Source organism: Plecotus auritus (genome assembly GCF_963455305.1).
Source record: "Plecotus auritus genome assembly, chromosome: 6".
In the NCBI taxonomy this organism is placed as follows: Eukaryota; Metazoa; Chordata; class Mammalia; order Chiroptera; family Vespertilionidae; genus Plecotus; species Plecotus auritus.
In genome coordinates, this window is record NC_137773.1 from 60,154,186 (window position 1) to 60,176,450 (window position 22,265).

At 39.2% G+C, this 22,265-nt stretch overlaps 1 protein-coding gene across 3 annotated transcripts in view; it reads right to left on the reverse strand.

Annotated features, from left to right (window-relative positions):
- GATB (glutamyl-tRNA amidotransferase subunit B) overlaps nt 1-1,714 on the reverse strand; it is an 80,348-nt gene extending 78,634 nt beyond the window's left edge. Inside the window, exon 1 of one of the 3 annotated variants that reach the window (XM_080676530.1) lies at nt 1,478-1,714. In XM_080676530.1, the coding sequence (XP_080532656.1) occupies nt 1,478-1,653 (176 nt within the window). In that variant the 5' untranslated portion in view covers nt 1,654-1,714. The remainder of the gene's footprint in view (nt 1-1,477) is intronic. The other 2 variants (XM_080676529.1, XM_080676531.1) reach the window with 2 other exon arrangements.
- Nucleotides 1,715-22,265: the final 20,551 nt, after the last annotated feature.

A 22,265-nucleotide genomic window follows, 5' to 3' on the forward strand; every position in this document is an offset into this window, starting at 1 on the left:
GAGAAATAATGGTAAATAGCTGCACATCTCATTATTTAAAAAGAGAAATTCTGTATTTTTCAATTCCTTTTTATAACAATGGCTCACAAGTAAAATGATCAGTGACATGGATGTAATCGATCACTACTAAATAATACTCCTGGAAATTTTGTGCACAGGAAAACATTAAACCATCAGATTTGGCTCCCCCCCCCCCCCCCCCCCCGCCAAATCACTTTCAGTTACCCAGATCTAGGTTCAAGTTCTTTTGCTTATTTGCTTATGCTTGACTGCTATAAAATCTAAGAAGCTGTTAAAAGCTATAATTTCTCTTATCTGGCCACCCCTCTGTTGGATCTTTGAATGTTCCATATACAGGTCTCTCCAGGTTCTTTAAGTGTCCCTCTGAAACCCAATTTGCAGATAGTCTATTCACCATACTCTTCTCATATTTTGTCTGTTCCTATCCTGCTCTTTTCCCAAGCAATTTTCTATTATTATCTAGATTTTTGTTTACATGTTTTGGATTTTGTTTCAATCATTCCAACATATGAAGTTCTGTAAATAAAATACTGTGAGATTAATTCCTTCTTTTTACAATTTGGAAGCATCGCCTATAATTGAGAGGAATTAAATGAAGACTTCGTTAGAAATTCTGCATTTCCCTAAAACATTATTCAAAGTATTTTTTCGGTTTCATTACGTGAGAGAAAAAAACAACAACTTTCCATTCACAGTGAGGTGATCTAACAGAAATCAATCTTCTGGACACTTTCCCCTCTGTTCCTCCAACTGAGAAGCACAAGCAATGCCAACCTAACTATCTCATAGGGTTAACAGAATATTAGACATGTGCCTTATATTTACGTATTTAAAAAGAAACTGTTTTAAGTCTTATGTAGTCAAGAATTAACAGCTGTTCAGGGGCTATCTAGCAAAATAAAGCTCTCTACACAACCAAAGCGAAGATTTCGTGTATTGGCTGCATCCTCTTGTGTCTAGACATACATGTGCACCATGAAAGGCCTCCACAGAAGGTGGTGCTTCCTGACTGCGGACATGAAGCCACCACTATCCAGCGCTTGTAGGTAAAGGCTCCCTTTCTACCTTTAGAACACTGCCGGCCCAGAGTAATGCTCAATGTCAGCTAAATAAGATCCCGCTTCTAGCGTCACAGGCCCCACTGCTGGGACGATTAGTAAGGTGACTGAATCCACTCTTCTGTCTGTGGAGCTTTCGACTTAAGAATTAACACCTGCGACTTTACACTTGCGAATCCCCCCAATACACCGTCTATCTATTTGAGGAGAGCGGTTTCTGTGCGGAGGCGGGGCTCACAGAGGACAAATTTTGTGCTTTCAAGGCTGCAAGTTACAGCCCAACGCCCTCCCAGTCAACAGAATGTCCAAACTGACTGCTGAGCGGAGTGGCCATCATCTTCCCAGCCCCACAGTTGCACCTCACACTGGATTGGGCAGTATGGTATGAAATCGTATACCCTTTCCTCGGCTTCTGGGCCGTGACGAGGGGCTGCTGAGCCACTGAGCTCTGTCCCCTTTTTCCGCTGGACCTGGACCCAGTCGGAGCCCCTCTTCCGTGGCGAGGACCGCGGTCAATGTTGGCTAAAATCCAACGTCTTGCAGGACAGCACCAGCGCAGCACGGGCGCCGCCATTGCCCCTCAGCCGTCCGTCAGTTGACGCGGTCGCCCTCTGCCGCGAGGGTCTCTGGGAAGTGTAGTTCTGGAAACGTGTAAAACTCTATAGGCTCCAACGGGAAGACTTCTATTCCCGGCGAGCACTGCGAATCGAAGGCTGCTGGCACCCTGGCGGGGAGGGGAGGGGAGGGAAAGAGAAATAGAGGAGAGCGAGTGAGGGTTTCCGGGTCAGAAGGGGTGACTCCTAGCGGGGAGTTGGAGAGGTTTGTGACTGGGAGCATGTGTAAGAGTTTGAGTGAGAGCAGGTGGTGGGGAGGATCCAAGGCTGAGAAACATGGCCGGGATTCTATACCACAGTTAACGTTTCCAATTGAAGTCAATGACCTTGACTTATCTCGAAGACTTCCTGAACCCCCAAGCCCGCTCAATTATTTTCTCTGTCTACTGTCCCACTTCACACACCAATTTGTACATTAATGCAACAAATACTTATTTGCGAGTCTCCTCAATACCAGGCACACTTCTTAGGCACTGGGGATGCAGCAGTGAACAAGACAGTATGCTCATGGAGCTTACATACTTGGGAGGGAAGACATACAGAAAAGTTAACAAAAACTGGATACTTTCATGCAGGTGAAAAGTGTTAATATTTAAGCCGAGTTGCTTGGAGACAAACAGACCTAGGTTGAGCCTTCTAGTGCATTTTAACTTACAGGCATAACTCGTTTTATTGCATTTTGCTCCACTGTACTTCACAGGTGTTGCATTTTTTTATAAAATGGAACTCAAGACCCTCCAAGAGTAAAAAGATGATGGCTCACTGAAATACTGTACTTTATTATGGTGGTCTGGAACCCAAACCCACAATATTTCTGAGGTGTGCCTATACTTGCTTTATTATGGTGGTCTGGAACTAAACCTGCGATGTCTCCAGGGTATGCCTGTATTCTCCTTTATATTCTTGGCCAGTATTCGAAACAGTCTTCTTATATGAGAGGAAGCCTTGATAGCAGATGCCATCATTCCAGTGGACTTCCTTTATTTTTCCTGCTTGAAAACTCATACCCCTCGTTGAAACTATCATTGATTTCCTGCATTTGCACACACAACTTAGAATAGTCATTCAGCTATTCTCTATTATGTCTCCCTATTTTAATTCACCACATAGTACTTATGAAGATCTGATGTTTATGGAGAATTTGTCTTATTCAACACAGTATTACCAGAGTACAAAATAGGCCCCTCACAAATATTTGTTGAATGAAGGAGGGCAGTGTGGATAATGCATTTGACAAAGGATGGCATGGATGTCCTCTTTTTAGGAGGGAGGTGATGAAATAGTGTCGTGGTGGAGGCAAAGAGAAATTGACCTATGTGAGACAGCTTTAGAAAGTATGAGTGAAGGATTTGGTGATGGGTTGGATATGATGGTGGAAGCTAACACCTAGATTTCTGGCTTGTACAACTGGATGAGTGATAGAGCTAGTCACTGAGATAAGGGAACTAGAAGAGAAGAGCGTTTGCAGAAAAATATGAGTTTGGTTGCCTTAGAGACTTACAAGAGGAGAAGTGAAGTAGGCATCTTTGGTGCCTAACTGAATATGGAAAAGGGGAAAAGTCACATAGTCTGCATACTTCACACTGATAGATTTTCAGTTATTGATCAATAAGTAATCTATGAATTAGACAGCTATTACCTACAACTATTCCCATTAATACTCCGTACAAATATGATATGAAATTTAATTCATTTATGTAGCCAATTTCAGTTACTCTCCTTAAAATTGTCATTATTTACTTTTTCTATCCATTTTATTTTTTCACCCACTACCATTGATCCAAATTGCTACACCAGAAGTATTTTCACATGATCAAAAAAGAAAACGAGAGACATGACAGAGATTGCAAAGTAGAATTAGAGATTTGTTCTGAAGTTTATCTCTAATTATTCTTCTATCATGTTCAGATCACTCTTTAGACCCTTCAATAGTTTCTCTCCTCTGAGTTTCTATATTTCCCACCTTTACTCTAGAATAGCTTGGTTTCTCTTTTTCATGTGGCTCCTCAGGTCTTTCTGGCCCAGACTTGGGGTCAGGAGAGTTCCACCTCTGATAGGCCTGCAGAGGAGAGGGAACCCGGTATCTCAGAAGTGAGCATGGGCATCCTTTAGCCAAAAGGAAAGGGATCACCTTGCTACCTTACCATTGCTAATCAGCATGCTTAGGAGGCAATTCACTCCCTAACAAGAAGAGCTGGGGATGTTTTTGAAAAACCCTGTAAGAGATAGCAGCACACCTGATGCAAATCCTAATTTTATGGGCAAAATGCACTATAATGGAAACATCTTATGCAGTGATAGCATATCACTTCAAAGACTACCACCCCACCACTAGAGGGAGAGAAAATCCTATGCATGAAAGTGGATTTGATTCCTTTTACAAATGGAAACCTTCCCGTTCCTTGCATATTGCACAGCCTTTTCAAAATCCCAGAAGAGCTAATGGCTCTATTCTCCCCTCTAGGTTACCTGTCATTTTCCGGAATGCCCACTGGTTTCCTTGTGCTTGATCTAGTGTCTAGGAGTGCATTGTTTTCTAAGCATCCCTCCTCTCTTTCTCCTTAGCTCATCAGGTGCTGCCACTGAGCCTCCTACCATGGGACCATTTCTTGCCTTCCTCCTGCATGCCAAATCAGATATCTGTCAGAACTCTTACTGACAGACAGCTTTCTACCTGAGAGAGCTATTTTGGTTCCACCAAAAAGGTAGCTGTCATCTGGAAGACACAGAGATTTTCATTTTCAAGAAGCTCGAAGAGGTAGCAGGACAGGGTTTCAAGCAAAAAACATTTTCTTAGGGAGAGTTTCTCAGCTTTTATTTTATTCATGTAATCGACATCGTACAAATAAATTTAGAACAAGTTGTTGTTGTTTTTTTAAAAAGAGATGTAAACCAGAGCTGAATTTCAAGTTGTTACTTATAAAGTATACCTCAAGTAGTTAGAAAGTATATCTAAAACACTATGCTTGGTTTTATTTAGTATTCTTCAGAGAGCCTTTGAATATCAGAGTTGGAACGCATTGGCTTGCCTCTCTGTGTTTGACTTAAAATCCCCAGGTATCTAAAGGAACACATTGACTTCTGAACACAAATCATTTGCCCCCAAATCTAAGTTGTGTTTAATTGTCGTCACTTTCTTTCTCATCCTTTCACTGGTTTGGGAATGGGGGTATGGTGTGAAAACATGGGATTCTAGGGCTTATAACATCCTCAGTAACCTGAGTATAATGTGAAGGAATGATGTAAGTGGTTCTAAGTTTTCTTTTTTAAAAAAATGAAGTAAACAATTTTAATACAAACATTAAAATTTCAAGTAAAATTAAAAGATCATTTCTATTATTTTTTTAATAATGTGTCATGGCAGTGTGTCTAAAAATCTATTAATATACAACTTTGAATCTTAAAATTAATGTATTCTTTAATAAACTATTTTTGTCCTGTGGCAACAAAGGCTTTAAAGATGGTTAGCAGACTAATAAACAGAATGCCCCTTGCAGTCTAACAGAGCTGGATGTGAATGCTTATCATAGTATTTCTTTTTAAAAAAAATATTTTTATTGATTTTAGAGAGGAAGTGAGAGGGAAGGATAGATAGAAACATCAATGATGAGGGGGAATCATTGATCGGCTGCCTCCTGCATGCCCCCTACTGGAGATCGAGCACAACCCGAGCATGTGCCCTTGACCTGAATCAAACCTGGGACCCATCAGTCTATAGGCCTACGCTCTATCCATTGAGCCAAACCAGCTAGGGCCATCGTAGTATTTCTTAACACAATTGTGAGTTTGGTCCCTCTGTGGGACTGGTAGTTTCTTTCTGTTTTATAGCTGTAGCACCCAGCCTGCTGTCTTGACATTTTATGACATGTAGGGAGGGAGGGAGGGTAGCTGGGTCAGTATAAATTCTCTTTAAAAAAGGAGGGGAAAAAAACCTCACTTAAGGTGATGTACATATGAGAAAAAGTGACAGCAAAAATTTTCACATAGGAAGAAGTGGTACTAGAGGAAGTCCTATTTTTGAAAAAGTCCTATTTTCTGAAAACATAAAGTTCCTTCTTAGAAAAGCCACATTTAAGACCAAGTTAAGTGCCATTATGGGAAGAAGAAAGACAGGGAATATGTGCATGCCGGGCAGCCGAGAGAACAGGATTCATTTCCTTTTATTTAACCATTAAGTCTTGATTCTGATAAAATACTGATGTGGAGGGAACAATTCCTTTCTCTAGAAGATTGCTTTGAGGCAAAGAAATCTATAACTTTTTCTTCCTTTCCAGGGCAAGGAATAGGACAGCCCTGTCCAATGTCTTTGTAGAGATGAAGTGCCATCTGGGGGAGATAGGCCAGTGCACTGCTGCCATTAGGTTTGCCCAGCCCATAAACTGTAATCTCTCCATGTCTAGCTTCTTCGGTCTGGTCTCAAGTAATGGTTTGCTGTTTTCCCAGATCCTTTCTTTTCTAGAAATCTGCATAGTCCTGGAAGCAAACCAGAATTATGTGTCAGAAATAAGTTCTACTTCTACACATCCCTGTGACTCACCACTTATTTGAAAGAAGATACTCCTCAGTCAAAAGAAGTGAGTCCCAGAACATGTTAAGCTTTGTGTCTCTGTAAGCTATGTTTAGCATGTGGTCAGATCCTTTCTATGCACTAAGAAGCTCTAACATTTGTATTAGGGAATTGGGGATTTGGCCTTGAAAGTTAAGGAGCTTTTAACACACACACACACACACACACACACACACACACACACACACACACTTCTAAGCAGGATCTTATTTCAGAATAGTACACAAATAATGATCGAGAGCTTTTAGATGCTGTTTTTGTATGTCAGATGGTTCTGTTGGTTTTAAGTTTAAAGATTTTGAGGAGCAAAAAGTCTGATATTAAAGACCTAGGCCACCAAGAACCATGGGCTTTGATGACACCTTTCCCTCACTGAATGAACAATGAACTCCTACTTGATAAGTGAGGGGACAATATATCAGAATCCACCAGGTGGTCCAGAGAGAACAGAAAGGTGTATCTTACACATCATGCCAGGTAATCCATGTCCTTACCTGTGAGTTTCTGAACTGGGATCTTCCCTTGAACCAAGAATGGATGGGCTGCACAAAGCTATAAAGGCTGAAATCTCATGGGTGGCAGAGCCTTCAGGGCTCACTACCATTTAACGTATGGCTGTTGAGAGGAAATTTTTCCATAAAGAGGTGCCAGGTTGAATCAAAAATCAAGCAGCTCAATTCAAACACATTGGCAATTAAACATTACAACTACTGAGATAAATGCAAAGAGAGAGACAGAAAGAAGTTCCCAGTGACTTATGAATACTCATGTTAGAGGGAAAGACCAGCACAGACATTATTCATGTCTCCTTGGAGTCTGACTCTAGATTCTAATTCAATAAGATTTGGTAACTTGACCCAACAGTGATTTCAAGTTGATGTTGATTTTACACTTAGACCAGCTTTGCTACTAAAAGGCATTTTCACTTCTCTCACATGTAATAAAAATGAAAATAAATGATGTTAAGAGTGGGACTGAATACCGTGTTTTTCAAAAGCCAAAAGTAAGATTACATAAAATGCCACCCTAGCAAGTAAGAGCCCATCTAGCCTAATATCCTATCTGTGTTCATTCTCTAAAGCTGTTATCATTTTTTTTTTTTTGCCATAGTACATTGGTATCAGTGGGAAACATTTTGCAGTGATTCAGAAACCATGACTCTTAACATTTTGTATAGATTCATTAAGTAAATGCAATATGTTTTGTTTGCCACACCCAAATTCACATCATCTGATGAAATGTTCTCACAATTTATGAGGGTCAGTTTGACATTTCACAATCTCTCAGTTTAGTGTCCTTAGTAGATGTCAACATGAAGAATCTTGAGTTTAGGAAAGAAAATATCTGTCTTGCTTAGTTTTCTAGACCAGCAACCAATTTAGATGCCTGGGGCCTTTCTCTTGGGATCTATGACAAGAGAACATTAGCTGCTGTGTAACAACCTCTCTTATAAAAATTCTGTTTACTGTAGCTCACTTCCCCAAGGAAGACCAAAAATATTTTGCCATCAGTCTACATTGTTTATTATCTCCTTCTGGAAATGTCAACTAGACTTATCCTTATGCCCTTGTGTTCTCTTTACCCAACAGAGATCTAAGGTGTTACTTATTTCAAAGTGATAATATCCCTTTGCACTGGTTCTGTTGGGCAATGGATCATATGAACTGCGCTCTCACTGTGTAAGTTAGTTGTTGTCCATGGAGTTGAAAAATATAACTGAGTATGTGTGTGTTTTGTTGGATTTCTATGACTCAAATACTGTGTTTACTCTTTCTTTTTTCAAAAAATGCTATTACTTATTTTCAGTTGTCAAGAAACAGCAGGCTTGGAAGTGGTCATTTTTACTCTATCTGGAATGTAATGTGGCAGGACAGGCCAAATTATGGAAAATTAATTAGTTTCTGTTATAAGACTCACGTATCTGAGGTCCTGTTCTGCCTCCAGTTCTGTCTATAGCTAAAGTCTGCTCCTTTTCAAGGGGATTCTTAGCAGACAACCACCCAAAGGTTATTTTTCTATAGCAAAAACCAGATAAGACATAGAATTTAATCTTTGTTAATTAAGATAGAGGCAGAAAGGATCACTTCACTTCCTATATTTTTAAACCACATACTCTTGAAAGATCAGTTAACATTTACTGTCTGAGGCCTCACATTGCCCGATAGTACTTCTACATTATACTACCTGTGCCTTTTGATATAAGATAAAAACTATAATATTCCCCAGGTATGTGGTCTCACATAAGTCTTATCTACATCAAGAACTCCTCTCTGTTATCCCCTGGTATAAAATCAACTAATAAGTTCAATTGAACAAATATATATAGGCCTGACATTTTCATAATTTTATTTTTTTCATAGATTTATAGTTGAACATGCTTTTCTTTCAAGGTAAACATTTGCCCCCCCCCACCCCAAATTTCCTTGCTTTTCTTTTTTATATGCTTTTAAATGGAAGGCTTTTGTTTCAAAGATTCATTTTGGTGTCAGATAACTTCTTACATTACACCTAGAGAAACCACAAAAATCCAAAGACCAAATGTGTATTTTTATTTTATTTTACTTACTTTTATTTTTCAAAGCTTTTTAAAAATTGATTTCAGGGAGGAAGAGGGAGAGAGAGATAGAAACATCAGTGATGAGAGAGAATCTGTGATTAGCTGCCTCCTGCATGGCCCACACTGGGGATTGAGCCCGCAACCTGAGCAACCCTGACTGGGAATCGAACTGTGACCTCCTGGTTCATAGGTTGACACTCAACCACTGAGCCATGCTAGCCAAGCTCAAGTGTGTATTTTTAAAGGTAAACAACATTTTTTGCTGATTTCAGAATATTAGTGATTTTATTTTCCCTACGACAGAACAGGGCAACCATAATAATAAAAAAAAATCTTCAATTAACATTGACTTACATTCAAAATAAAGCACAGATGTAGAAGAATTGGTTTAAAGAGTTATTGAGCAACATAAAACTTACAGTAAGCCAAGATATAACTAACTCCTGTGTTATCTGGGGTCTATAATTAAATTTTAAAAAATCAAACCACTTAAAAAATAGCCTTCTGTATTGAATTCTAGTGTGATGCTGCTTTTTGTAGAATCATTTCTATAAAATGTGAGTGTAGTTATAGATTGCAAGTGACTCAAAGATGTTACAATATGAAAGAAAATGACACTCTGGAGTCTTTGTTCAGGGCTGTTTGGGGCTCTTTTAGAATGCTCAGTTTACTCAGAGGACTGCTTTTAATCGTCCGAAGCAAAAGGAATTTCATAAATTAAAACTGTTGGCCAGATGGAATTTCCTGATTAATTTTTTAGTGTTTGGTGTTAAACATAATAATAAAAAGAAGAGTTCTGAGAGTAAACCCAATTAACATTTCATAAAATTTATTGCTCTAGATATGGTTTACCCTTTATTTTTATGGTTTCCGCCCACCATCTTCCCGGAGAACCTGACTAGCTTGAGAAACAGAGCATTGCCCAGTTGTTCCTTCCTTTTCTCCTTAGCTCAGCTTCCTTTTGTTTGTTCTCCATCCATTCACTAGTCCTTACTAGGCTTCAGACACCATTCCAGGGCTTACTTTATCCTGTTCTTTATGGATATTCATGGGAAGAATAAATCACTGCCGCTAGAATGTACAGGAGACTCTTAATTCCATTTGTGATCATAGACTAGCTAATCATGTTATGAAAACTAGTTTTTGTGATGTTGAAGCAAAGGTGGATGTTCTTAATATACTTTCTTTTCTTTTTAAAAAAACATTTTCAGCTTCATTGCTGTGTAATTAACGAGTAGATTATAAGATTTTTAAAGTGTACAACATGACTATTTGATCTATGTATACATTGTAAAAAAATCACACCATCACTTTAATTAACACACCCATTACCTCTTTGGGGGAGGGCAGGGAAGAACATTTAAGTTCTATTCTCATAGCAAATTTCAATAATACAATAGAGTGTTATCAGCTATGGTTCTACGTTAGATGCTCAGATTTATTTATTTTATAACTCAAAGTTTGTACCCTTTTACCAACCTCTCCCTACTTCCCCCCCTGGCAATCACTTTTCTACTCTGTTTTTATGAGTTTTGCTTTTTTTTTTTTAATTTAGATTCCACATTTAAGTGGTACCGTGCAGTGCTTGTCTTTCTCTGAATGGCTTACTTACTTAGCATAATGCCCTCAAGATTCACCTGTATTGTCATAGATCACAGGATTTTCTTGTTTTAAAGGCTGAATATATTCCATTATATATATATATATATATATATATATATATACACACACACACACACATATATATATATATATATATATATATATATATATATATATATATAACATTTTCTTTATCCATTAATTCATCAATGGGCACTTGGTTGATTCCATGCCATAGCTATTGTGAATAATGCTGCAATGCACATGTGAGTACAGATATTTTCAAGGTAATGATCTTGGGGTTGTTTTTCTTTGTCAGATATATCCAGAAGTAAGATGACTGGATCATATGGTAGTTCTATTTTTAATTTCTTGAGGAACTTCCATTTTCCTACAGTTTTTGGATGTCCCCATTTGCATTCAAGATAAATATATTCATTTGGATATGATGGTATTGCGACAAACGTTTGGAAAGAGACCTTGTCCTATTAGACTGAGATTTTTGAGGACAAGAACCATATCTTTTATGTATCATGTCCCTTCCATTTTCAAAAGTAGGCTAATCATACTGGCTACCATCTACCCACTGCTTCTGGGAATTATTTACCCTTCCCACTCACCCCATCTACGTGATTGCCAAGTGGAGTTAGGACTCCATGCCAGGTCTGGCTCCATAGTTTAGGGGATCTGGTGCAAAATTAAAATGCAGAATCCCTTGTTCAAAATGTTTTAAGAATTTCTAGATGGCCACAGCAGAGCATTAAGCCAAGCATGCCATCCTTCGAAGCATAGGTCTCCGTGTGACAGCACAGGTTGTATGCCCATGAAGTTGGGCCTGCTCTACACACACACACACACACACACACACACACACAGAGAGAGAGAGAGAGAGAGAGAGAGAGAGAGAGAGAGAGAGAGAGAGAGAGAGAGAGAGCGCCATGGCTTATTGGGTCCTGGGCGGGGGGGAGACTATTTGACTCACATGAGATCAATTAGAACCCTTTTCTGGTTTATGTATTTGTACCAGAACTAAGAAAAGAAGCTTTTCCAACTGGGTAAAACTAGGGCCTATCAGCAATCTTGTTTCCAGCCATGTGAAGAAAGCAATCAACGTGCTCAACAATCCCTCCATTGAATCTCAGACATGTGCAAGGAGTTTTGTTCATGCCCCCAATATCATCTAAGGTCCTGAGAGCCTCCTAGTATTCCTGCACCCTTGCAAGTTACCCTCCAATCGCCTAGAGGCTGGACCAGATGACCTTGTGAGCATTTTCAGGATCTGTAATTCTCTGAGTATATAATCAGGTTCTGTAAGACAGACTTTATCTATAACTGTAATGTGTAGGAACACAGAAGAGTGCATAATTACTTATTTCAATTAGTCAAGGTGTAAAGAACAGTCATTTGCTTAGTCCTTGATAGTGTAGTGACCACTGAAATTTAAAAAAACCTGTTTCTTTAAGGTGGCCATCAGCCAAGCAATTTTTTAGCAAGGTGATTCTGAGAGCTTCCTTAGGGGGAAAATTTAGGTCCAAGCAAAGAAGACCTCATACTCCAGGACACCTCCATCTATCTCCATAGTTTCAGTCACTTTCTCCGTTTCCCATAGTACAACTCCAAACAATTTTCTCAAAGAGGATTCAGAAAACACCGGTAAATGAATAGAGATTGGCTCCTGGCAGACCTCTTAACTGGCGTTCTTCTGGGAGCTAGTTTTAAAGCATAACTTTAGGGGCAAAGCACAGTCAGTTTCCATGGACTGGGGTCTGGGCTTTGGTATTTTCTGAGTTTTTTTGTTTGTTTGTGTTTTTAATTATCACATTAGTCAGACTCTTCAAGGGAAGAAACAAGGATCAGGATTAAATAAAGGTCATAACTGAAGTTTAAATTGAACAAGTAGTTACTTCCTAAATATACACAGAAATTTAGGGAAAACTTAGCTGGATTTATTGTGCTATCTCAACTATTTTTAAATAAAAAATGTATATAGATTAGAATCTGTCCCAATGAGAAATAAGTAATGCCTCAAATTCATGAAAAAAAGAACAGTTTGTCACAGAATAATATTTAAGCAAGTTATCATTCCTAGGAAGACTCTTTTGTTTAGGTCAACTCTTTGTAAGTTTATAGATGAAGATGCTAGGTCCCAGGCTGGTGAAAACTCATATCTGCACAGTGTGTACCAAGATCCACCCAGACCTCTTTTTCCCTAACTCGGGCTGGGTTAATATCCAGAGCCCGGCTCTGCCCTGCCTCGGAAGTGAGAAATTGATATGTGTCATAATGATGACTTGCTCTTACATTAATATTTTTAGTTCTTCAAATTGAATAAAATTTAGCTTTTAATCTCCTATGTAAAAACAGAATAAAGCTAAGGTGAGAGCCATACGACTTAGAAGGGAAAGAAAGCCTACGGAGACAATCCCTAAGGGAAGGTCTTCTACAAATGTCCCGAAGATTAGGTCCATATGTCTTTCTGGAACTTCTGCCAAGATAGTCACAGGATCAAAATTACTTCTTCATGGCCATTATGCAGTGTCACATCTTACAGAGCCAGAGGAATACATTCCAGACATGCAGGATACACATCCCTTCAGCTTCTGTCTCAAGCAGGCTGTCAGCTAACTCCACAGCACAAATCACCACGGGCAGCCGGAGCCTTAGAACTGGTCCTGCTAACCTGTTCCTTACTGTCCTAATGCAGGGGAGCCAGGCCCCCGTTCTGCATGTTGCCTTCCCCATGCAGCCACTCCCAGACTAGAACAAACAGGGTAAGAGAGGGAGCAGGAAAGAGAGGGAAGAGGTTTTGCCAGGCAGAGGAGAGGAAATAAGTCATATATCCAAGAACTCTGTAGCACATAAATTTCGACTTGTGCTGCCAGTCCTATGACTGGCCAGAAAGCACACTCCAAATGCCACGCCTCCTCAATGTTCTCCTCTCTCTCTCTTCCTCCCTATGGTCTGTCCTCCACAGCTGAATGCTTCTGAGTGCTTCCACTCTTAGAAACAGTATGATTGCTGTCAAACCACAGCTTCAACTTTTCAGAAAAGCTCTTGAGCTTTCATTTCTGTAACCGAGACCAGCAATCTGTCATGTATAGTGTCATTTCCAACTGACTGTTGGAAATCTCCACCTGGATGCCCTGCCAACACCTTGAAATCAACATGTCCACAAGCCCAGCATCTTCCTTCCTGAATGCAGTGTTCCTTTCCTGAACGTTTTCCTGTTAATAATAAACCACTCTCAGTGATTCCGGCTACCGACATTGAAATTACACGTGAATCTTGCCTCTCCTGTACTGTCACACATGTTTGGTGATTGCCAGGTTTCTAGCCTTGGTGACTAAGCAGAGATGTTGCCTCCATAGAAGAATAAGCTGGTGTGTGGGACAGGATATTAAGTGCATCCTGGGACACATTGAGTTTGAGATGTCAGACATCTGAGTATATGTATTACAGTCTGGAAAATAACAGTCTGAAAAACAAAGTCTAGCCTGGGCATCATAAGAAGATAAGACCATGAGAGTGATGGAGCTACCAGAAAGGGGTAGAACTTGGCCTCTGATCTTTTATTCCTGAGAGCACACATGAGGTTCCTGGATCAGAGGCAGAGATACTATAACTGCATGGGTTGCTCACAACCCTGCCCTTTCAGGATGATGTTATGAAAGCCAACTGTCACCCTCTGTGTGCAAAAGGGCTTTTGCATTATAGCAGAGGAACTCAGAATTATGAATCTGAAACCTGTCACAAAATTTTCTCAAATATTTTCCTCTGAACATGTTATTGTTTTAGGCTTTACATTTAGGTTTATGATACATTCTAAGTTATTTTTTTAATGGTTCAAGTTATGGATAAAATTTCTCTTTTTAAAAGTGGATATTCAATTATTCCAGCACCATTTATGGAAAAGACTACCATTTCTCTACTGCGTTGCCTTTGCAACATTGTAAAACAATCAGTTGTTCATGTATATGTATTTCTATTACTGGACTCTCCACTTTGTTCTGTTTATTTCTATGTCTGTGTTTACTCCAGTACAATACTGTGTTGATTATTATAGCTTTATAATAAATCTTGAAATTGGTTAGTGTTGTCCAATTTTGTTCTTCTTTTTCAAAGTTGTTTGGCTATTTGATTTCATATAAATTTTAGAATCAATTTGTCAGTTTCTACAAAAAATAATTGCTGGTATTTTGATTGAAATTTCATTGAAATTAATTTGAGGAAAGCTGATATGTTAACAATATTGAGTCTTATTTAGTTTATTTAGCTCTTCTTTAATTTCTCTCAGCAATGTTAATTTTCAGTGTACATGTATGGCATAATTTTGTCAGATTTATGCCTAAGTACATTAGATTTTTGATGCTATTATAAATAGTATTATTTTAAAATTTTAATTTCTGATTGTCTCTAGTATATAGAAAAACAACTTATTTTTTGCTTATTATTTTCCATTCTTTTATCTGTTTCCTCTAGCATTCACCTTTATATTCAGAAAACAATCTTACTGAAAATCACTTATTAGCTTTTTTGTAGATTTCAATAGATTTTTCTACATCAATAATTATGTTGTATGCAAATAAAATCAGTTTTATTTTTAAATCCAGATGCATTTTTTTCTTGCATTATTTACTAACTAGAACTTCTGGGACAAGTTCGAATAGAAGTCATGAGAATGTACATTCTTGCTTTGTTCTTAATCTTAAAAGGCATATGCTCTTCTAAATTGGGATTCTATTACCAAGAGAAAAGGGGAAAATGGTAGGTAATGCCATTTCTGTCCTAGCTCCTAAGAGAAACAATATTTTCTAAGATGAAAACCAGATTTCACTTTTTGGGTCTGATTCTCCTACTTCTCGACCTTTGTTTCAGGATGTTATTTACACAAAGTAGAAACAAAAGCAAGTCAACAAAAGCAGAGCAGGGCCGGGTGCAAGCCCCTTGGGCATGTTATTCACTCTCTCCTATATTATTCTCCTTTATTTCACTCCAGAAATAAAGGACAATAATATCTTTTATAGCTCATGATTGTTGTGATGATCAAATGAGGGCATGTAAAGGAACACTACTAGAAAGATATATAGTACTATGTGAATGTGAAAGATTATAACTCTCAGAAAGGAGCACAGAATGTCCTAATAAACCCTCAACTAGAACTTGTTGCTATTTTTGACCAGAAAAAAAATGAAATAAAGCAAGAATAGAAAAAGCAAGAATGAGGTAAGATACTGTTCAAGTTGAGCAGAAAGGAAGGTCATGGAGAAAGCTCTGGGCAGTGGAAGGAGCAGAGGCCTCTGAGACAGACAGAGTTCACACCCTGATTTCAGAACTTATTGGGCCATTCAAAATGTGGAAAATGCCTACCTTGTAGTGTTGCTGTGAGAAACAGACTCACAGAAATAAAAATAAAGCCCCTGGAACATAGCTGGTATTCAATAAATGACAGCAATTAACAGTGGTTAGGGGTTTGCTGCCTCTGGGGCCAGGTTATCTGGGTTCTATCACCCTACCATTTACTAGTATGAGTTGTATGATTTGGGACAAATTATTCAGCCTCTCTGGGCCTGTTTCCTCATCTGTAATGGGATGGTAACGGTAGCTACTATATAGGGCAAGCATGACAAACTCTCGGCCTGCATGCTGCATGCGGCCCACAATGAATATTTTTGCCGCCCAGCCAATATAACAGTATGTAAGAAATGTTTTAATAAAAATTTTGTAACTTAATTTTTACACTATCCCGTTATACATAATCCCATATAATAAAAGGGTAATATGCAAATAGACCAAATGGCAGAACAATTGAACAACAAAGCGTAATATGCTAATGATATGTATGCTAAGGCTGCTCAACCACTTGCTATGACATGCACTGACCACCAGGGGGCAGATGCTCCAACCAGTAGGTTAGCTTGCTGCTGGGGTCCAGCCGATTGATGGGGACTGAGCGAGATGGGCCGGACATGCCCTAGAGACCTTCCGTGGTCCCTCCCTGGCCCAATTGTGCACCGGTGAGGTCCCTCAGCCTGGCCTGTGCCCTCTTGCAATCCAGGACCCTCGGGACATGTTGGAGAGCCGGTTTCAGCCTGATCCCACAGGCCACTCCCCTTGGGAAGGCGCCAAATGCAGGTCTCATGGCTGGTGAGCGCTGCTATGGCAGCACAAGCCTCTCCTGATTAGGACTGATTGGGCACAAGCCCACAGCAGGCACAGTGGGGCCGGGATGAGCAGGAGCGGCAGGTAGGAGCTGCAGGCGGAGTTGGACTGCAGGTTTCGGCCCCATCCCTGCAGGCCACCCAGAGGGACCCCACCCGTGCACGAATTTGTGCACCAGGCCTCTAGTTAATAACAAACTATAACATTCACTAATGACTGATTACTATAATAGTGTTGCGTTCATTTCCCTTACATGCCTTACACGCAGGCGCACCATTTCTCTCCACTAATACTAGCAGCGAATATTTTAGCAGTCGATTGCCACATCATTAGTCTTGGACTGACTTGTTTGGTGTGCACAACAGGAAATACTTTGCTTTCAGAGAACACGAAAAATAGGTTTATTTGCATTACCCTTATTAATTTGTGCAGTTATTCAGTGTCTGGTAAGTTAATGTTCAAGAAAAAATATTAATTTTTATTAAAATGTTCTGTTATTTTGTGTTAACGATTACTCATTTATTTCAGCCCTTTGTATTCAGTATGTCTCTATCAAAATAAACTTATGTTTCTATGAAAATTGAAGCTTTTGTTTTTTTTTGTGGCCCACATAAACTTAAACCTTGTTTATTTGGCCCATGTTAGCCTTTGAGTTTGACATGCTTGATATAGGGTGTTTATGAATAATAAATAGGTTAGTCAATAGGAAATGTATACAATGAAGCCCTGATACATAATCACTGCTCAATAAATATTAGCTGTTATTATTGTTATTAGCTACCAAACAACAAAGCAACTGTTTCAGTCATGCATTGGGTCATCATTCAGAGTCCGAAGTCACAGATGTAATTTAATTTCTGTGTTAATAAATTTGCGCATTAGAAATAAATAGAGACAACTTGTCCTGGTACCAGGTGGCTAATTATTTAAAGGGCCTCCAGCCTTGTGTCCCAGGTACCCTATGTCCTTAAACCAGGAGCAATAACATTTGAAGAAATCCTCATGTAAGGGCTCTGGGCCAAGTCCTGATACTATCCTGAAAAATAGAAGCCCTAAATTGGGAAACAACAAGGGAAGAAGGTTGAACTCTCCTACCTGATTCATGAGCATCCCTGAAAAGCTCAAATATCATGGCCTTTCCATTTAATGCAAGAACTGAGAACTTACAGAACTTATTGAACTTTACCCACCTGTACCAGTTGCCTACCTGAACCAATGACTAGATTGACTGTAGTGAGCTTCCAAGACACTCACCAGCCCTGACTTTACCCCGGCTTGCCTTTGACTCTGAGTTGCCTCTACCCTGGGACTGCCAGCTTCATACTCTGGCATGGTTCCAAATATAAGCATGGCAGCATTGCCCAAGTGCTCAATGAATATTTGTTAAATGAATAATCAGTGTGGGGGATAATATAGCAAATATGTCTGTGTGTGCATCATCCCATATTTATGACACATGAAGATAATATGTAACTTATATTACCTAGTGTTTGCTGTGCTCCCCTAGTCTTATGTCTTACCTTGTAGTGGTTTAATGTTTGTGTCTCCTCTAAAAGCCTATAAACCTCTTCAAGGAAGGGGACTTATTTTTCTTACCTGTAATAATTGAGGCATGGATGAATAAATGAATTATCCATTCAACAAATACTTGTTGAGCTCTGAGCAATGATCTGGAGATATAGCAGTTCTCAAGACAGAGGAGGTCTGTGATCTCTCATGGAGCTTACATTTTAGAGGAGACAATCTATAAATGAGAATGAACAAGGTAATTTCAGAAAGTGGATGCGATAACCCTTCTTAAATCCCATCAGTTCAATTATTTATTTCTTTTGCATTTTCCCGCAAGGAAAATGTAGAGAGTAATTTGGCCCTGAGTGCCTTCTCTGTGCAACAGATTAGTGCAGAGGGAAGAAGTATAGACTGAAAAGATTTCTCTAGATTAGTAAACTGTAATGATCTAGTCCTCCAAAATGAGACAAGCAGCAGCCTTGCTCAAGTGTTTTAGCGTGGCCTGCAATTGGCTAATCAGAGGCTGGAGGTGACATGCCACGAAACCACGCAGGCTTTTGACTGATAGACTCACCGAAGGTTCAGCAGCAAATCCGTGCTCTGTAATTGGAAGTTTAAAGGCACAAATCTCAGGTCACTTAAATAAAAAGCTTAATATTCCTTCTACCTTCTCCCTCTTCTAAAGATTGAAGGAAAACATTTCTGTCAGAAATAATCTGATGTTGGTCTATCACTCCCAGTGAAGTGGAAATTGGCAGCTATTCACAATGAAGCCCTTACCCCACAGCAATTTTAACTTATAAGTGTATGTAAGAAGAATTCTTTCTTAAAAACATGATAAAGGTATTGGGAAATACTACTCTACTGTCTAAATGATAAAAGGAAAACAAATTCAATTAGCCTAGACCAAATTTCACCCTTTGATACACACAGGTAACTCCTGCCAAGATAATTCTACAAAAGCCAGACCTGTATTTGGGTCTCAGAATAATGTGTGTTTTTCCAAGAGCAGAAGTTAACTTTTAGGGTGTGCACATGCATTCTGTGTCCATATGCAGTGTTTGTACATATGTGCAGAGTTTTAGTGTCTCTATCCACTACCTTGAAAAAAAAAGGTGTTGAGAACTGAATGACTGGGTAGAAATTAGTGCCAAGAGGATGAGTATTCACTTTTCTTCTTCTTAAAATATCTTCACTTGTCACTTTCAGAAAAGCTTATGTTATAGGAGTGTGTATTTGCATGGAGATCCACTTCTGTCTGACCCTCTGTGATTAGTACCCAGGTGGCCAAGAAATGGGATAAGTAGGAAATGGGGCCATGAAACAGAAATGCCACCAACCAGGGTACATTCTGCCAGTGCTTCTCTCCCCAGCATTCCCTGGTTTCCTTTCTGATCCTTGTTTGGCAGATGGCTGAGCCGAGGAGGGGGCAGAAGGAAAATAAGAAGGGCTGCTATTTTTCTTCCATAGCTATATCCGTCATGGTTAAAATTAAGCTGCAGCATCTTAGGATGAAAAGCATTGACATTTGTGCGGATGGGTGTACCTTTAAGTTTGTATTAAGTCAAATTCTATAATATGATAAAAATAAATTACATATTTCATTCGAGGCATCCCTGAAAATAGTGAGAATAAATTATTCCAAAGAGATTACTCTGTAGAAAAGAGCTATTATCCAATTTCTACTCTTGCCCTTAATGTTTCACTTAGATTTATATTCATAATGTTATCAGAACACATTAAACCAAGCGAGATACTTACCAAGAATGTGGGTTATTATTTACTCTCCTTATATACCTCCACATGCATTTTTGAAGGCAAAGGAAGCACATGCATACAAATAGACAGACAGACACACGAACATGATGCTTCATCTCCTATGGTGCAGTTGTTTTTGACAGGCTAATTTCTAGTGGGTGCCCAGTCATTTGGTTTCACAGCTTAGCTATTCATTGTCAGACAGGGTGTCTGTGTTTCCCCCATGCACTTCCAGTTTGCAGAACAGTGCCAGACTGGCGTGTTGTCTTGTGACTTGATAACAGATTCCACTAGTAGTGCATCCAGTGGTACTGTAACATCCAGTCCCTCTCTGCTGGGGGGAATCTGGCAATTGGTGCCAGCCTGAAGAGCTGCAAGAATTGGGGTGCACATGTGCCAGGTCATGCATAAAAGGGTAACAGTGAATCTACATTGTCTATATCCATAGGGAATTGCAAAAGGGGAGCTTTGAAACTAGAAATATGAGGAGGGCACAGTGTGTGAAGACTTTTCTGCTATCTGCCATCCTCACTCTGTGAAATCAGGGGTGAAACAAAATCGCCATTGTTCCACTAGGTTGGGTCCATGCCTAGTTCTTGTGCTCCATTTAGCCCTCAACACATTGCTACTTCTCAGTGATTATCATTATCATTATTAATGATGGTAATAATTGACAGCATGGTAAATAACTGGAAAAGAACTGGTTTCCTGAAGAAAAAAAAATAAGTCATGTAATAATGGCTCTTTTACACAGTAATAAATAGCACATTTGTGTCATCGTATTTTAAATTATGTCTTTGTTTGCCGAGGCTGGAGGGCATAGGGTGCAGTTTTGAAATCCAATAAATGAACAAATGAATTCGCATTAGGAAAAGGGTACATGTTAATCAAAACCAGGCATTTGAACATTGGGTCCTTAATTGCATGTAAAATTTCTGTTTTGCCTCTTTCTTCTAGTATCGCTTATTCCTGGGTTTGCAGAGCTGGCCTCACCCATCTGAAGAGGAGAATGTTGCTTACTGGGTGCTGAGATTTTACATTAGGCCGCATAAAATAGCTCTTTCTGAAAGAAATAGAGGTAATGCTTAAAATGCAAATATACCAGAAGTGAGGACTGGATAGGACCTAGGAATGCAAATATACTAGAAGTGAAGACTGGTTAGGACATGGGAAGCTCCATACTCACCCAGTTCCTCTCCCTGACTTTGATCAGTCAATGTAGGAGAAAACAGACTTGGATAACCAATCTCTGAAAAATAGAACATTAACATTTTTTTTTTTCTGCAAGACTTGCCAAAGATCTTGCTCAATACTAGTCTGATATGTGTTTCTTCCTACCTAAATCTAAAACATTTTCCTTCAAGGTAAATATATTTATCTTTGTAAATAATTTCAATTAAACTGGAATTAGAACAAAATAACATTTCCTGCAATGTGAAACAATAGCTCAAGCTTTTTCACCTCTCCTGTTTATGTGATTTACAATGAGATATAATATTGGAATGCAAACTCAAATATGATCTATGGAGCTTAAAATGCATTTCTTTTAGAAATGGTGTGGCATGAACGTATTTGTGCAACCAAACTCATTTGTTTTGAAAGATGGCAGAGTAGATTTTACCTAGAAAACCCCTTGGAATTCCAAACACACATTCTCTGAGGTATCCATATATTTACGGAATCTGGTAGAAGAAGATAGGAATCCATTTCAACTAAGAAAGCCTCTCATGAAATATTAGCTTGGTAGATAAAGTGTCAACTTGGTGGAAGTAATAATAAAGATGATCATATCTCATTGAGAAACAGAATGAGCAACATTTCACTCCCTTTTGTTCCACAACATCAGTGACCAGCAGTACTGCATCTACAGATTGTGAATTTTCATTGCTCCCTGATGCCTCATTTCCTAGGGATCCTTTACTTAGGGCCCAAAGCAACTCAGACACACTTGGAGAATCATCGTTCTGTCTCCTGTTTCAAGCTTTGTCATGGATTCCTCACTTCCTCTATCTATACAGTTGGAAAGCTTCTTGCCCCACTCTTTAAGATTAGGTTCCATATTGATCCACTTGGTTTCCTCTTAGAACTACTGAACAGTTTCTGAGTATGGGGAAGTGACTTTTCTCAGTCTCCTACATTATTCTGGATGAGCTAACATCTTTCATGCAGCTGCTGCCTCCAACCACTTCTGCCTCACTCTTCCAGCCAGAGCCTCCCACTTTCTGCATGGGGGTCTTTGCTTCCTCCACTGTAGTTCCCAGTACTGTGAGTGTTCTATTGAAGCATTCACTCCTCGCATGGTACTTATGCTAGTTTCCCTGGGCTGCTGTAAAAAATCACCACAAATGGGGTGGTTTAAAACAACAGGAATTTATTCTTGAATAGTTCTGGAGACTAGAAGTCCCCAAATCAAGGTGTCA